Source organism: Zootoca vivipara, chromosome 11 (genome assembly GCF_963506605.1).
Source record: "Zootoca vivipara chromosome 11, rZooViv1.1, whole genome shotgun sequence".
In the NCBI taxonomy this organism is placed as follows: domain Eukaryota; kingdom Metazoa; phylum Chordata; class Lepidosauria; order Squamata; family Lacertidae; genus Zootoca; species Zootoca vivipara.
The window spans coordinates 25,470,170-25,483,331 of record NC_083286.1 but is presented as its reverse complement, the minus strand read 5'-3'; the positions used below and the strand labels follow the sequence as shown (position 1 = coordinate 25,483,331).

The 13,162-nt window shown below is 42.8% G+C and overlaps 1 protein-coding gene across 1 annotated transcript in view; it reads right to left on the bottom strand.

The window, feature by feature from the left end:
- Positions 1 to 13,162, bottom strand: part of ST8SIA4 (ST8 alpha-N-acetyl-neuraminide alpha-2,8-sialyltransferase 4) — an 83,842-nt gene that overhangs the window by 48,874 nt on the left and 21,806 nt on the right. The window contains exons 3-4 of the mRNA XM_035100005.2: positions 12,178 to 12,435; positions 2,332 to 2,625 (exon numbers count right to left, since the gene is read on the bottom strand). Of these exons, the coding sequence (XP_034955896.2) occupies positions 2,332 to 2,625; positions 12,178 to 12,435 (552 nt within the window). The remainder of the gene's footprint in view (positions 1 to 2,331; positions 2,626 to 12,177; positions 12,436 to 13,162) is intronic.

Here is a 13,162-nt window from a genome sequence, read left to right as displayed (position 1 = left end):
TTTCCCAACCTTGTGCCTCCAGATGTTTTGGGACTACAACTCCCATCATCCCTAGCTAGCAAGACCAGTGGTCAGGAATGATGGGAATTGTAGTCCGAAAACAGCTGGAGGCACAAGGTTGGGAAACACTGCTCTATGGAAGTTAATGTATGCTTGATTTGTTTCTAGATTATTTCATTTTTAAAAAAAACCCATTTACTGCATTAAAACTTTTTTAAAAAAAGATTGTTCATTTGATTAATAGCTGTGCTTGTGTAATATACTTATAATTTTCAAATGACTTGTGAACATATGTGGATACAAGAAAGAGTCCCATCCTAACAATATCAGGGACACTTGCAAAATGGACAAAACCTTCTGGTACATATTTAAAATGTTTTTAACGGGGAACATAGAAGAGCCTGTTGGATCAGGCCAATAGCCAATCTAGTCCAGCATCCTGTTCTCATAGCGGCCACCCAGATTCCTATGGGTAACCTACAAGCAGGACTCGAGCCCAAGAGCACACTCCTGTCCTGCTGTTTCCAGCAATGGGCATGTGAAACTTCTAACTCTGATGGCAGAGCCAAGTCAATCTCCAAATCGATGCAATATTCTGAATAATAATAATAATAATAATTTATTATTTATACCCTGCCCATCTGGCTGGGTTTCTCCAGCCACTCTGGGCGGCTTCCAACCGAATATTAAAACAGTACAGCATTAAACATTAAAAACTTCCCTAAACAGGGCCGCCTTCAGTTGTCTTCTAAAAGTAAAATAGTTACTTATTGCCTTGACATCTGCTGGGAGGGCGTTCCACAGGACGGGTGCCACTACTGAGAAGGCCCTCTGCCTGGTTCCCTGTAACCTCACTTCTCACAATGAGGGAACCGCTAGAAGGCCCACGGTGCGAACATTTCAGGTGTGTCCAATTGACATGCGATCGCCGACACACGGGTTATTTTGGACTCGGAAGAGGGAAGAACGGGGGTGGAATGAGGCAGGCTTATGCACACGCACAGGGACTGGAAATAGACACACACACCCCGCACAATATGGTCACCGCCTGTATTAGATTAATATCATTCGAACATTCTATCAATGAAGAAAATATTGTGTTGGATCCAGAGAAATGTGTGCTTAATAGGAACTTCTCCACCAGAAGCTCTTGGGGATTGGGGGACATTGCTGGATGGGATAAAGCAGTGGGCTGAGAGGAAAAAGAGGGGTTATGAAAAAAAATGGCTGAAGGCGACCTCTGTTTTCAGGTATTCCCTACTCTCTCAGACCCGTTCCACAGCTCATGGGGGAGGTTTTCTGCCAGGGAGGAGGGGTATTAAAGTCTGCTTCTTCCAGTTCCTTATGCACACATTTCTCTGCATCCGACCCACTACATACTTGACAGTTAAATTTGCATAGGGCACAAATACTGTCAGCAAGTTCAGTATGAAAATCCTCTAATTTCATAAAGCACCTTCAATCCACAGGGTATCTCCCATTTAATAAGCAAGCAATGCTTAATGGACCGAAAAACTCTGCTAATTCTAGCCACAAATATGCTATGATACCATTTTTTAAAAAAAGAAAAGAAGAAAAAGCAAAACAGGAAAACACACACCACAGCAATGCAGCGCATTGAAGAAATAAATCCCCGAAAGAAGTGTCTCTAAGAAAGACTTAATACAACACAACAGACAAGAATTTGACTTTTGTGACAAAATGACTAATGCAATTCTTAATGCATAAACAGAGGAACTAGGGCAATAGGAGCTAGACATGATTTTTACACAACCAGGTAAACTGAAATTAGAATAGCACCTTTGTCTATTTTTTCTAAATTGACATAGAAACTTTTGGGGAGGATTTAAAAAGAAGTACAAGAAGGATTGAGAGAAAAACAAATCACTAAGAGGTACTCCATGCCTGGCCTGTTAAGCTTATCCATCTTCTTGATTGTACAGGAGAATTATGGCTACTAAAGGCCTGTTTCAGAAGAAGAAATTTAACGCATACAGCTGGAGGACAGAAACACAACTTTCAAATAAGAGTGTTCAATATTGGGATTTGCTGGTTCTGTTATAAATAATTCCTCATAAAGTCACTCTGTCCCATAAAAAAGAGGAAAGGGGGATCACCAAATTAAATCATTGCCAATGTTTGCCTCTGCCTGGACTAAATGAGTGGGGAACGTTTTCAGGCAAACAAGCATGACTTTATCAAAAGCATACTCCATTGTGGTCAGAACAGAATTATCATAAACCTTTCCAGTGCTATTCTTTCACTCTAGTGAAATTTTTAGTTATGAGTTCTATTGTGCCAAGGACAGGCCAGTCTTTTCCAGACACTTACCCTCTGACAGCATGAATAAGTCTCAGTGATGGATAGGCAGTTCGCACTTTCAATTTATTCTTAAGGATTAATGCATTAACCCACTCCACATGCTTCTCTCCGCCTTTGACCATGAAAGCAGGGATCCAAAGGACACTGTCATTCAGCATGGATAGCCTATGCACAAATTTCTCTCTGTCACTCTCATTCCGAAAGCCTCCAAATGCTCTTTGTACAACTGATGGGTTCATGGTAATAAAATCTGATTTAGTCCCCACATCGGCAGCATACTCCACCACGGGAGCTAGATTGCACCTGAAGAGGAAGAGATTAATGGGGGGGGAAATAAAATAAATAAATATGAAACATTAACTCAGGTAAAAAGGTGTGCGTGAAATAAAGGCTGAAAATGAACGCGCAAGGCTGTGGCGTCCCACATGCTTTCACAAAGCACTGTGTGGCATCTAGCCATCTAAAAAATATTGGGTGAAATCCAGAAGCATCTTAAATCCCACTGAAATCAGCAAGGACCTCATACTTTATGATGCACTTAAGCAACACGAAGAACAGCGTACTTGCTGAATGAATGGGCCACTGATTTAAAGCACGTTACCTAGAAGATAAGCACCATTTCGATCAATGCAACAAACTTCTGAAGAATATTTTATAGTTAGGCTGTAAGGAGCTAACCAGTGCTCTTGAAATTAACACAGTGTTCATTTACTCACGCGTACCACAAAGGTTGCTTGAGGAATTTGATTTCTCTGATATCTAACTGCAGACTAACCTGATCCACACCTCCCAGACTAATGTGTAAATCATCACACAATTATCCTAGGGATTTTGCACTTCTCCGAGTTTTGCAACACAGTTTTCTCGGCTTCAAAAAGTGTCTAAACGTGTTTAAAATCCATATTCTCCTGCAGATTTCATATATTAATTCAGAAACAGACAGAAACGGGTTTATGGATGAGCACATGCAGATCTGTCACAGATTGGAATAGAAGGATTCATCCCCAACACACACACCCTTTCGACAGTTGCCATCAGGATGCACCGATAAGAATGCTGTCATAAGAGCCATCAAATTAATCAGACTACGGCTGGTATTTCAAACTAATGTAGCCCTGATCACATATTTATCTGTAAAAACATGTATATATATATTTTTTAAAAATGGTTGCCATGCTACTTAGTTGACATAAACCGACTGCTTATTATTATTAAAAAGTATAATACATTATAGAGGGGTGCACATTTCGGAAGCAATTGGAAGCCACAGCTCATAGAACCACTCTCCACCCACCAGCACTTTTCCTGATTTCCTTTTTATATATATATGTATGTATATCATTGCACAAATTTGCCTCTATACCAGTGATGGTGTCAGACATGACATGCAGAGCCCTCACTGCTGGCACACGCCCCATCGGCCCGTTCACGCTGTTGTTGTTGGTCCCCCCCCCCATTTGTTCTCCCGCTCCTCCTACAGCTTGTCTCGCTGTTGCTGGTAGCCAGAGATTGGTTTTTTAACCCTTTCTGTGCTGTTTTTTTCTGGCGCTTTGGCAGACTATGATTGGGTGTAACAGCGTTCATTTTTTAACCCGTTCTGTGCTGGTTTTTTGGCGCTTTGGCAGACTATGTCAGTGCTGTGTGTTAGTTCCAGCGAAGGTATTATTCATCATTTATTTCTGTTCTCCCCCCAAAAAAAAGCACAGCAGCATTTGGGGCACCCCCCCCCAAAAAAAAACAAAGCAACTTTTGCACACACACCCAAAAAAAACCTCCAAAACTTTTGTTAGCAGCTCCCCCCAAAAAAAGCTCCACAACTCTGGGCACTTTGTGATAAATAAGGGTTTTTTGGTTTGGTTTGGTTAAATAATTAGTTTTTGGTTTATTAAATACAGCTATATATTACAATTATACATTTGTGTTATTTAAACTATAAATATCATGAAATTATGGGGTTTTTTTTTCCTCAAAGTGACACACCACCCGAGTTATGCTCGTTTTTTTGGCGAATTTTGACACACCAAGCTCCAAAGGTTGCCCATCACTGCTCTATACCATTCTTCAGAAGCAGAGAGCTCTTTTCAAGGTTTTCTGTGTCCAGCTATTTCATGAGTTTCACTTTTCCACCATACCCTCTCGGGTTTGGTTCTTCCATACAAAGCCTGTGGCACATATGCGTGTATTGCTGTGAAATGACGAGGTTAACCAGAAACAGACACTAAACTATTTTGCTGGTCTTGGCATTACCAACGAATACTTATGGGCCAGACCAATACAGAACTTAAACTTCAAAGTTTCAAGTGTCCGGACACTGACACTTAGGCTACAAATGGACAATTTATTTAGCAGTTCATGCATGCAGGAAATAATAAAACATGTCATCTCTTAAGTTTTGAAGCAGGGCATGAAAAAAGCAAGAGTTGTCGTGAGAGATCAAGAAATGGCTGCAAAAAAGAAATGAATCGGAGCACCCTATCCAGCCACCCCACAGATAAGGAACCCAGGACTCTCCATTCATTGTTGGACTACAACTCCCAAGAGGCTGATGGGCTCCAACAACATCTGGAGGGCCATAGGTTCTACATCTTTGAGCTAACCTTACTAGGACTGTAAGTGCATGCTGCTTGCCTAATGTATAGATCAGGCTTCCTCGGCCCTCAAGAAGTTTTGAGACTACAATTCCTATCATCCCTGACCACTGGTCCTGCTTGCTAGGGATCATGGGAGTTGTAGGCCAAAAAACATCTGGAGGGCCGAGGTTGAGGAAGCCTGGTATAGATCTCGTTGCTAATCTGGATTTTGAAAAAGAGGAAATATATTTCTTTCCATGGAGGCGCAGGTCAATTTTGTGTCCAGGGCAGCTGTTTATCAGCTCCATCTGGTATGCAGGCTGAGACCCTACTGTGTTTCTCATATTATAAGTCATGTCTTATAATCATTTTTTCTTATTTTCGGGGGGTGTCTTCTTATTTTTTAAAAAAATTACAGTATGGTACCTCCCCTGTCCGGCGCCCGGAACTGGCTGCTGCTGAGCTGCTGGGCGCGTTGTCGGCGCTTCAGCAGGGCACGCTGCTGGGTCCCGCCGGGTCGGGGCTTCACGCGGCGCGCGCTGAGGCTCTTGCCGGATCCCGGCTCGGAGCAGCGCGCGCTGCGGCTCTTGCTGCGTCCCGCCGCCGGGTTGGGGCTTGGAGCAGTGCCACGCCAAGCGCCAACCCAGCGGCGGGACCGGCGGGACCTGCAGCACGCGACAGGAAGAGGAGGGACCAGCGAGTGGCAGCCGCGGCGGCCAATGAAGGCTCGGCCGGGTGTTTTTTGTCGTTGTAGCTGCGTCCCGCTGCGTCCCTCCTCTTCCTGTCGCGGCTCGGCGCCCGGAACTGGCTGCTGCTGCGCGCGTTGTCGGTGCTTCAGCAGGGCACGCTGCTGGGTCCCGCCGGGTTGGGGCTCCACGCGGCACGCGCTGAGGCTCTTGCCGGGTCTCGCCGCCGGGTCAGCGCTTGGCGCGGTGCATGCTGCTGGACATTTTGGAGGGGCAGCAGCAGCCGGTTCCGGGCGCTGACAGGCATCTTCCTCTTCCATAGCGCCATCCAGACCTGCTCCCACCACTACGGCTTATTTTTGGGGTATGTCTTATATTTCTTCAACTCAGGAAAATCCTGCCATGGCTTATTTTGTAGGGATGACTTAAAATATGAGAAACACGGTACCTGCTTGCGGACTACCTCGCCAGAGTGGTGCATGCTCTGGTTATCTCTCGCTTGGATTACTGCAATGCGCTCTATGTGAGGCTACCTTTGAAGGTGACCTGGAAACTACAATTAATCCAGAATGTGGCAGCTAGACTGGTGACTGGGAGCGGCCGCCGAGACCACATTGGCTCCCAGTACGTTTCCGAGCACAATTCAAAGTGTTGGTGCTGACCTTTAAAGCCCTAAACGGCCTCGGTCCAGTATAGCTGAAGGAGCGTCTCCACCCCCAGTAATGTCACTTGAGAGTCCCCACTTTCACAAGCATGCAGTATGTAAATCAATGGGCATGATGCCACTCATTCTGTGCAGAAACATATTTAGGAAAGTGAATTTTATCTTTTTACAGTACCTATTTATGGACAGTGTGTTGCTTTGTAAAAACAGTGGCAGTGGTTTCAGCATGCTGCAATTGATTAGTTTGAGGAAGAAAGAACAAAGTGGGGGAAAGAACTCACATTCTCAGTTCTTAGTTGCATGAAGGATGCTAAACATAGTTCTCAGATTGTTTCATTTGTTGAAGCCAGTAGTTGATAAGGGCATGAAAAAAATAAGCAAAAGGGATATATTTAAATTTCAGGGGGGAAGAGAATATGGGGTAGCCAGTTTCACCCATGTATTAAAAGCTCACCATACAGCTTTTTAAGTCTCTTGAGAGTGAAAGCTTCTCCAGTCCTGCCATCTGGTCTTTGGGCAATATTAAAAACCTGCCTGGTAAAGCAATAAATTCTCAGACTATATGAAGAACAGGCTGAGGCATTGTTTTCTTTAAAAAAAAATTAAAACATTTTTAAAATAGATGTCACTCATTTCAGTCTCTCATTGTTGATCTACAAGATCTCAACTCATTTGGAGGGCCAACAATACCTCCACTCGTTCTTTTTTTTTTTAGTGACTTTTTCAGCTTTGTATATAAAAGGGTCTTTGGGGACCTGCATAACCTTTCGTGTGACAGCTTCAAAGGCTAGTTTTTCCATGTGAATAACAGGTAGCAAAAATAACACAGCATAAAATAATGTTTGTCATCCTCGATCTATATGCATCTACCTCCTGAAATTACTCTAATATTTTCTGTAGGAGACTGGAGTGTTTGCTTCAAGCAGATGTGGCCTAGACACATTATTCCTGGTTTTTTTTAAAAATCTACAATCCAGTTCTTCAAATCTGCATGCACATTATCTTTCTATCTGTTTTGCTATGTAAAAATTATACAGATAATACAGATAATATGCCTATGAGACCACCAGTTGGAGAGCTAAAGATCTGCTGCATGGAAAAAAATATCCACAAAATATAAATGTAAGACATTGAGGCATAATCTGCCACAGGTGTTGTGGAAATTGCAGAGGTACAGTGGTACTTTGGGTTAAGAACTTAATTTGTTCCAGAGGTCCGTTCTTAACCTGAAATGGTTCTTAACCCGAGGCATGCTTTCACTAATGAAGCCTCTTGCTGCCGCTGCACCGCTGGCGCGTGACTTCCATTCTTATCCTGGGGCAAAGTTCTTAACCTGGAGCAACCACTTCCTGGTTAGCGGAGTTTGTAACCTGAAGCTTCTGTAGCCCGAGGTACCACTGTACTGGGAATCAGAATAGTGCATGATTTGGTACAGCAGAGGGGAACTTAAGGCCTGCGGGCTAAATTCTGCCTGCCATGCCACCCCATTCTCCTCCAATAGTACATTCTCCTCCACTGCAGAGCCATGAACCTTCAGAACCAGCTGCTATGACATTTCTGCCCAGCCACTTACAATCAGTAGAGGGGATTGTTGCTTTGTCTCCTTGGTGCTACACTGAATTCTAGCTATGTTTAGTGATAATAAAAAGGTAAGCATCCTTATTAAATATGACCTAGTTCAATAGTATTTTGTGAAGCAGGGATAAACTACTTGCTTGTAATTACATAACCAACAAGTTACCATCTTTTTGCATGCATGCTTGTTCTTGAGTGTTTAGACGCGGACATAATGAGCTTTTATTCCAGTGTTTCTCAACCAGTGTGCCTCCAGATGTTTTGGGACTACAACTCCCATCATTCCTGACCACTGGTCTTGCTAGCTAGGGATGATGGGAGTTGTAGTCCCAAAACATCTGGAGGCACACTGGTTGAGAAACACTGTTTTATTCAACACTGCATGAGCATCGCAACACAACTTTCCTCCTCCTCCTCCTCTCCTTGCATCCCCCTTAATCTGCTCCCTAACAGATATTGAGGGTTTGAGGTGTGGTGGTGTCTGCAATCAAGAGGAAAGGGAAGTTCCACTGTACGAGTGAAAATTGGTGCAGGCAATTGGTGCAGGCACTGGTGCAGGCAGAGCACCAGTGTTGGTTGCAACCAAGTATGCTGAAGACCAATCTCCTTTATTCAGGAGGGACCTGTTACTTCCTGAGTCTTGGCTAAGTATGGCTATTTTACGGGCATTCCTCCTGAGTCAAGAAAGCTTAAGCCCATCTAGAGATTATACTTGGCCATGTGGCAGACACCAAGAGTATCTCGAATAATACTAGCAGGTTTCTCCCACCATGTAGAATGCCATGGCACCATTAGCTAGCACAACAATGCCACTCCATAAAAAATCAAAAACACTGACCACACATCACTCTAGAGAATGAAAAATATGACTTCTTCTGAGGTACACAGGCCACTTAAGGAATCAGGTTCATTAAACTTTGCCTGTGTAATAGTGGGCAGGAAATTTGATGGAGTGGAGAAAGAGAGGGAAAAAGAAAGTGTATCCAAACGGAATCTACAGAAGTTCCGTCTTTTGACTTAATCTCTGTGATATTTCACAGTCTTATTCTACATTCCTTGTCTACATGCATACAGGTTTATTTGTCCTCCCTTACGGCTTTTCACATATGCCTGATTCAATTCTTACACTGGAGCCAGAAGAGCAAGAGAAAGTCAGTAGCCTGATTTGTGCTCACACTAGCAAGGATGCTCTAATCAACTGAACAAACGTTTGATTGCCGTTTCTGGTGGGAGAGTGCAACATTCCTATCATTTTATTCATATAATTCATCAATAAAGTCGGTTGCGACCTATCTGATCAATTTAATAGTAGGTGTTTCAGCTTAACTATCTAGTCAGTCCTTGACTGAATCTCTGCAAGAGAGCATGCAGGGAAAGGATAAAGTAGGACCGTGCCATTTACAGATGCACAGAGACTTAGCAATAAATTTTCTTATCTTATGTAATACAGACCACTTCCAGAGAATTGCCCTAGGAACAGTACAGGAGTATTTTTTGTGCTACCTTACAGAAGTGCAATATCTATCAAGTCTAGCCCCTTTAAAAATAGAAATCCAGATTCATATAATAGAATATAATAAATGAATACATTGCTGATTTCAAATACTTCGCATACTGCATGCTTGAATATCCTATACTATGCATTCATCTTGCTTTAGCAGATTCACTGCTAGATAAATTGGAATTACTCTGCAGATATTGAGAGTTTATACATCCCTGGATTCCAACATGCCAGCTCTAGCAGTTAACTTGACTAACACATTGAGAGACTTGTATCCAGTGTATTGAATGTGATATTATTTTCAAAATTGAATCCCCAGACAGCTGCCTGCATTATGCTTTTCAGACATGCAATGACTCCTGTGAGTCTGTCCCCTTCCTGAACACATGCAAATAAAAAGAGCAGTCCCAGAATCCGGCTAGCAGGAATGGGTCTGCATTGGTCAGGGATGAAAGAAGAGTAAATCACAGGGCATTCTGTGTCCAAATAGAGCAATATGAGAACCTAAGTTAGGAGAACAGGTGGCGGCACTAATAAAAGATCCAGGCCTCAAATATGCTATTCTAATATAAACCCAAAGAATCTACTGTATATGCTTGTGAAACACCCTAGATGGAGTCGATGGATTAACAGCGCATGTCTTGGAGATACCTAATGTTTGTTTCACTTACTGTTTCTTTCACTGTATACACAGAAAAAGCAAGTACCTTTTAACTTCTTTTTATCTTACATCCTTTAAGGTCTAAAACTTTTAAAAAGTATCAGGTGCACTTATCTTAACAAATAATTGAGAAAACATCACATTTAGCATGTAGACCAGGCACCCCCAAACTGCAGCTCTCCAGATGTTTTGGCCTACAACTCCCATGATCCCTAGCTAACAGGACCAGTGGTCGGGAAAGATGGGAATTATAGTTCAAAACATCTGGAGGGCCGAAGTTTGGGAATGTCTGATGTAGACTAAGGAGTGCCTTGTAGGGTTCTGGGTGTGCATCCTTGGTCTTTTTTAAGTCTCTTAATCAAGGACAGCATTCCGCAATTAAAAGAAAGGTGCATAAATATCTTGAGATACCATTCCATCTCTCACTTCACTTAGTCCTGGATGTACTTTTCAGTGATGAGAGGGGGTGTCAGGAGTGCGTGCAGGAGCCAGGCCCTGTGACCAGTAGGGCTTTGCATGATGGGGGCTTTCCTAAGTTTGTTCTGAAGAGGCAAGGGGCGGCCGCACAGGTGAGGCCGATTGGTAACTCACAGCACCTGGTGGCAAGAGCCGGGAAGGGATATAAGCTCAGCGTTTCCCTTTGGCTCTTTGCCACAGCAACACGCTTCCTGCCTTGGGCTTCTTGACTCCTTGCTTCCTGATCCTCGGACCCTTGGCTTCCTGACTCCTGCCTTCTAGACTCCTGTTCCTGCTCCCGCCCCGCCGTCTTGCCTCCGGTCCCGCCATCCTCAGCCAGGACTTTGACCGCCCGTAAACCGCCCGTAAGACCGCCCGTGACAGGGGGCAGAGGTTCAAACCATCTAAAGTTCAGCACTTTCAACAGCGAAATCCTATGCATGATTTCAGTAGCGCTGAACTAAAATAGCATAGGGCACGTTTCAAGAAAATGTTTACTTCCCATGAAACATACAGCCTTTTGTAAAAGCACGGGTACTGTTCTGGGAGGCAGAGGGGACAGGACATCCAATATGAGGGCATGTGTCACCATGACCAAGGCAATCTGGCTGTTCTCCCCTTGCCCCATCCAAGTCACATGTAGATGACTAACTGGGGCAGAATGTACAGAGTGATGAAGCAGCAGTATATTAGGGCAACAATATCAGTAAATAGGTGCCAAAAACGTGCAACGATCAAGTTTTGAATTTTTCACAGACCTCTTCGTTCTATGATCTGAAACAACGTTCACATCAAAAACCAAACCTCACAAAAATGATGTGCAGCAATAATTCACACTGATTTCAATAGTGTACATAGTAAGTACTTAGGAATGCCTACTCAGAAGTAAGTCCCACTGAGACTTAGGCCCACTGATTTCAATACAAGAGCTGAGAATACGCTATTCAGACAGATGAAAGTGGCAGGATCTTGTCCATTCTATTAGGCATGGAAAACTGACTTGCTAAAAGCATAGTGGGCATAAAACATATTCCACTCAAGCCAACAGCAGGACTCAGATTGATTTTTAATGGTTCTGGATGGCACCCAATGCCTCATATTTTCAGCTAAAACTTGTTTTACATTCGTACGTGACAGTCTATTAAACAGTGCCCACAACTCCTTTTAATTTCTCGCTGACCTTTGACAAAGTAGAACACTTTGTTTTGGACAAACAAACTAATTATTTAAACTAAAATATGTGAATACATTTGCACATGCAGTCAGAATATATTTTTGGTGCAGCACACAAGGGTTTAGATGTGAGACTTCCAATTCCCTTAATGGGAGCTATCTGGCTAATCCTCAATGCATTTCACATAAATTGTACCCCATACAGTGCATATATAATAAGTAAAGGTGGTGATTTTCTGCTATGACTATTGGCAGGAAGGAGAAAATGAAAACATTTTCATTTTGCAGAGCCAGCTTGCTATCGGAATAGTGATTTTTGCCTGCATAAAGAGCAAAACCAAAACCTACAAAACAATATGACAAATCTCACAAATCTCCAACAGTGCAAATTCTCATTTGCAATATAAAAGATGGACCTGTTCATTTTATTGTGAAATATATTTAACTCTGGGCACCACACAGTGAAAGTTATCACTTAGCAGTTCCAAATCATTGTTCCAAGTTAAAACATTTGTGCTCATTACTGCTGAAGTAAAAAACAACCTGTCAAGTGAGAGATGAATGCTCACCTTATAACAAACTCATGGTTGTCAATCTCTTTTCCACAGCCACTATCAAGGAGAATACCGGAATTTCCTACAACAGCACATGCCTTAAATCGGCGGTTCTTCATTGGTGAAACTTCAGGAAGAAGACTGTGTAAATCCTGAGAAATATTTAGTGTGCGGCGTCTGTCTAGCACGTAATGGATTACATCTCCTGGCTTGAAACTGCTTTTGACTACTGAGACATCTCTTTCTGCATCCAAGAAACGAAGAATGTTCTTCCTGTATTGAAAACAAGAATGCAAATTTATGATACCTCTGCAAGATACACAGTGGTACCTCGGTTTTTGAGCACCTCAGAAGCTTAATGTTTCAGTTTTAGAACGCTGAAAACCTGGAAGTAATTGATTCCATTTTAGAACGCTTTTTGGAAGTCAAACGGCTTCCGCTAAGCCCCCCCCCATTTTTCTCCATTGAAATTGCCCTTTGCGCCTCAGTTTTCGAACATTTCAGAAATCGAACGGTCTTCCAGAATGGATTACGTTCGAAAACTGAGATACCACTGTATTCCAAAAGAGTTGACCGTTGCTTGGAGCAAAATTGCGGTGTAATCTTGCATGGACTTTTAGAAAGGTTTACTTGCAACATCAAACCATGGCTTGGTACTGATTTTCAAGGTGAGTGCCACAGTCGAATTTTTTCCAATTCGAAAGAAATGAAATGTTTGCTAAAACCAGGAAGGAATTACCATAGGGAAATCAGGAGGTAGAGACAGCAATGAGAATCCTTGATTGTTCATTCACATGAAATAAACCAAGCCATGATTTGACATTCCAACCTCAACCACCCTTCACCCATCTGATCACACTGACTCTGGCCTCCTCAAAGTTAGCCTTCAATGTGCAACAGCACTTTTCTTTTCCCACTAACAGCTGACACATTTTAAAAACAAAACAAAGTATGAAAACTGTTACTTTGGTGGGTTTCATTAAACTGTGATGAGACTGCA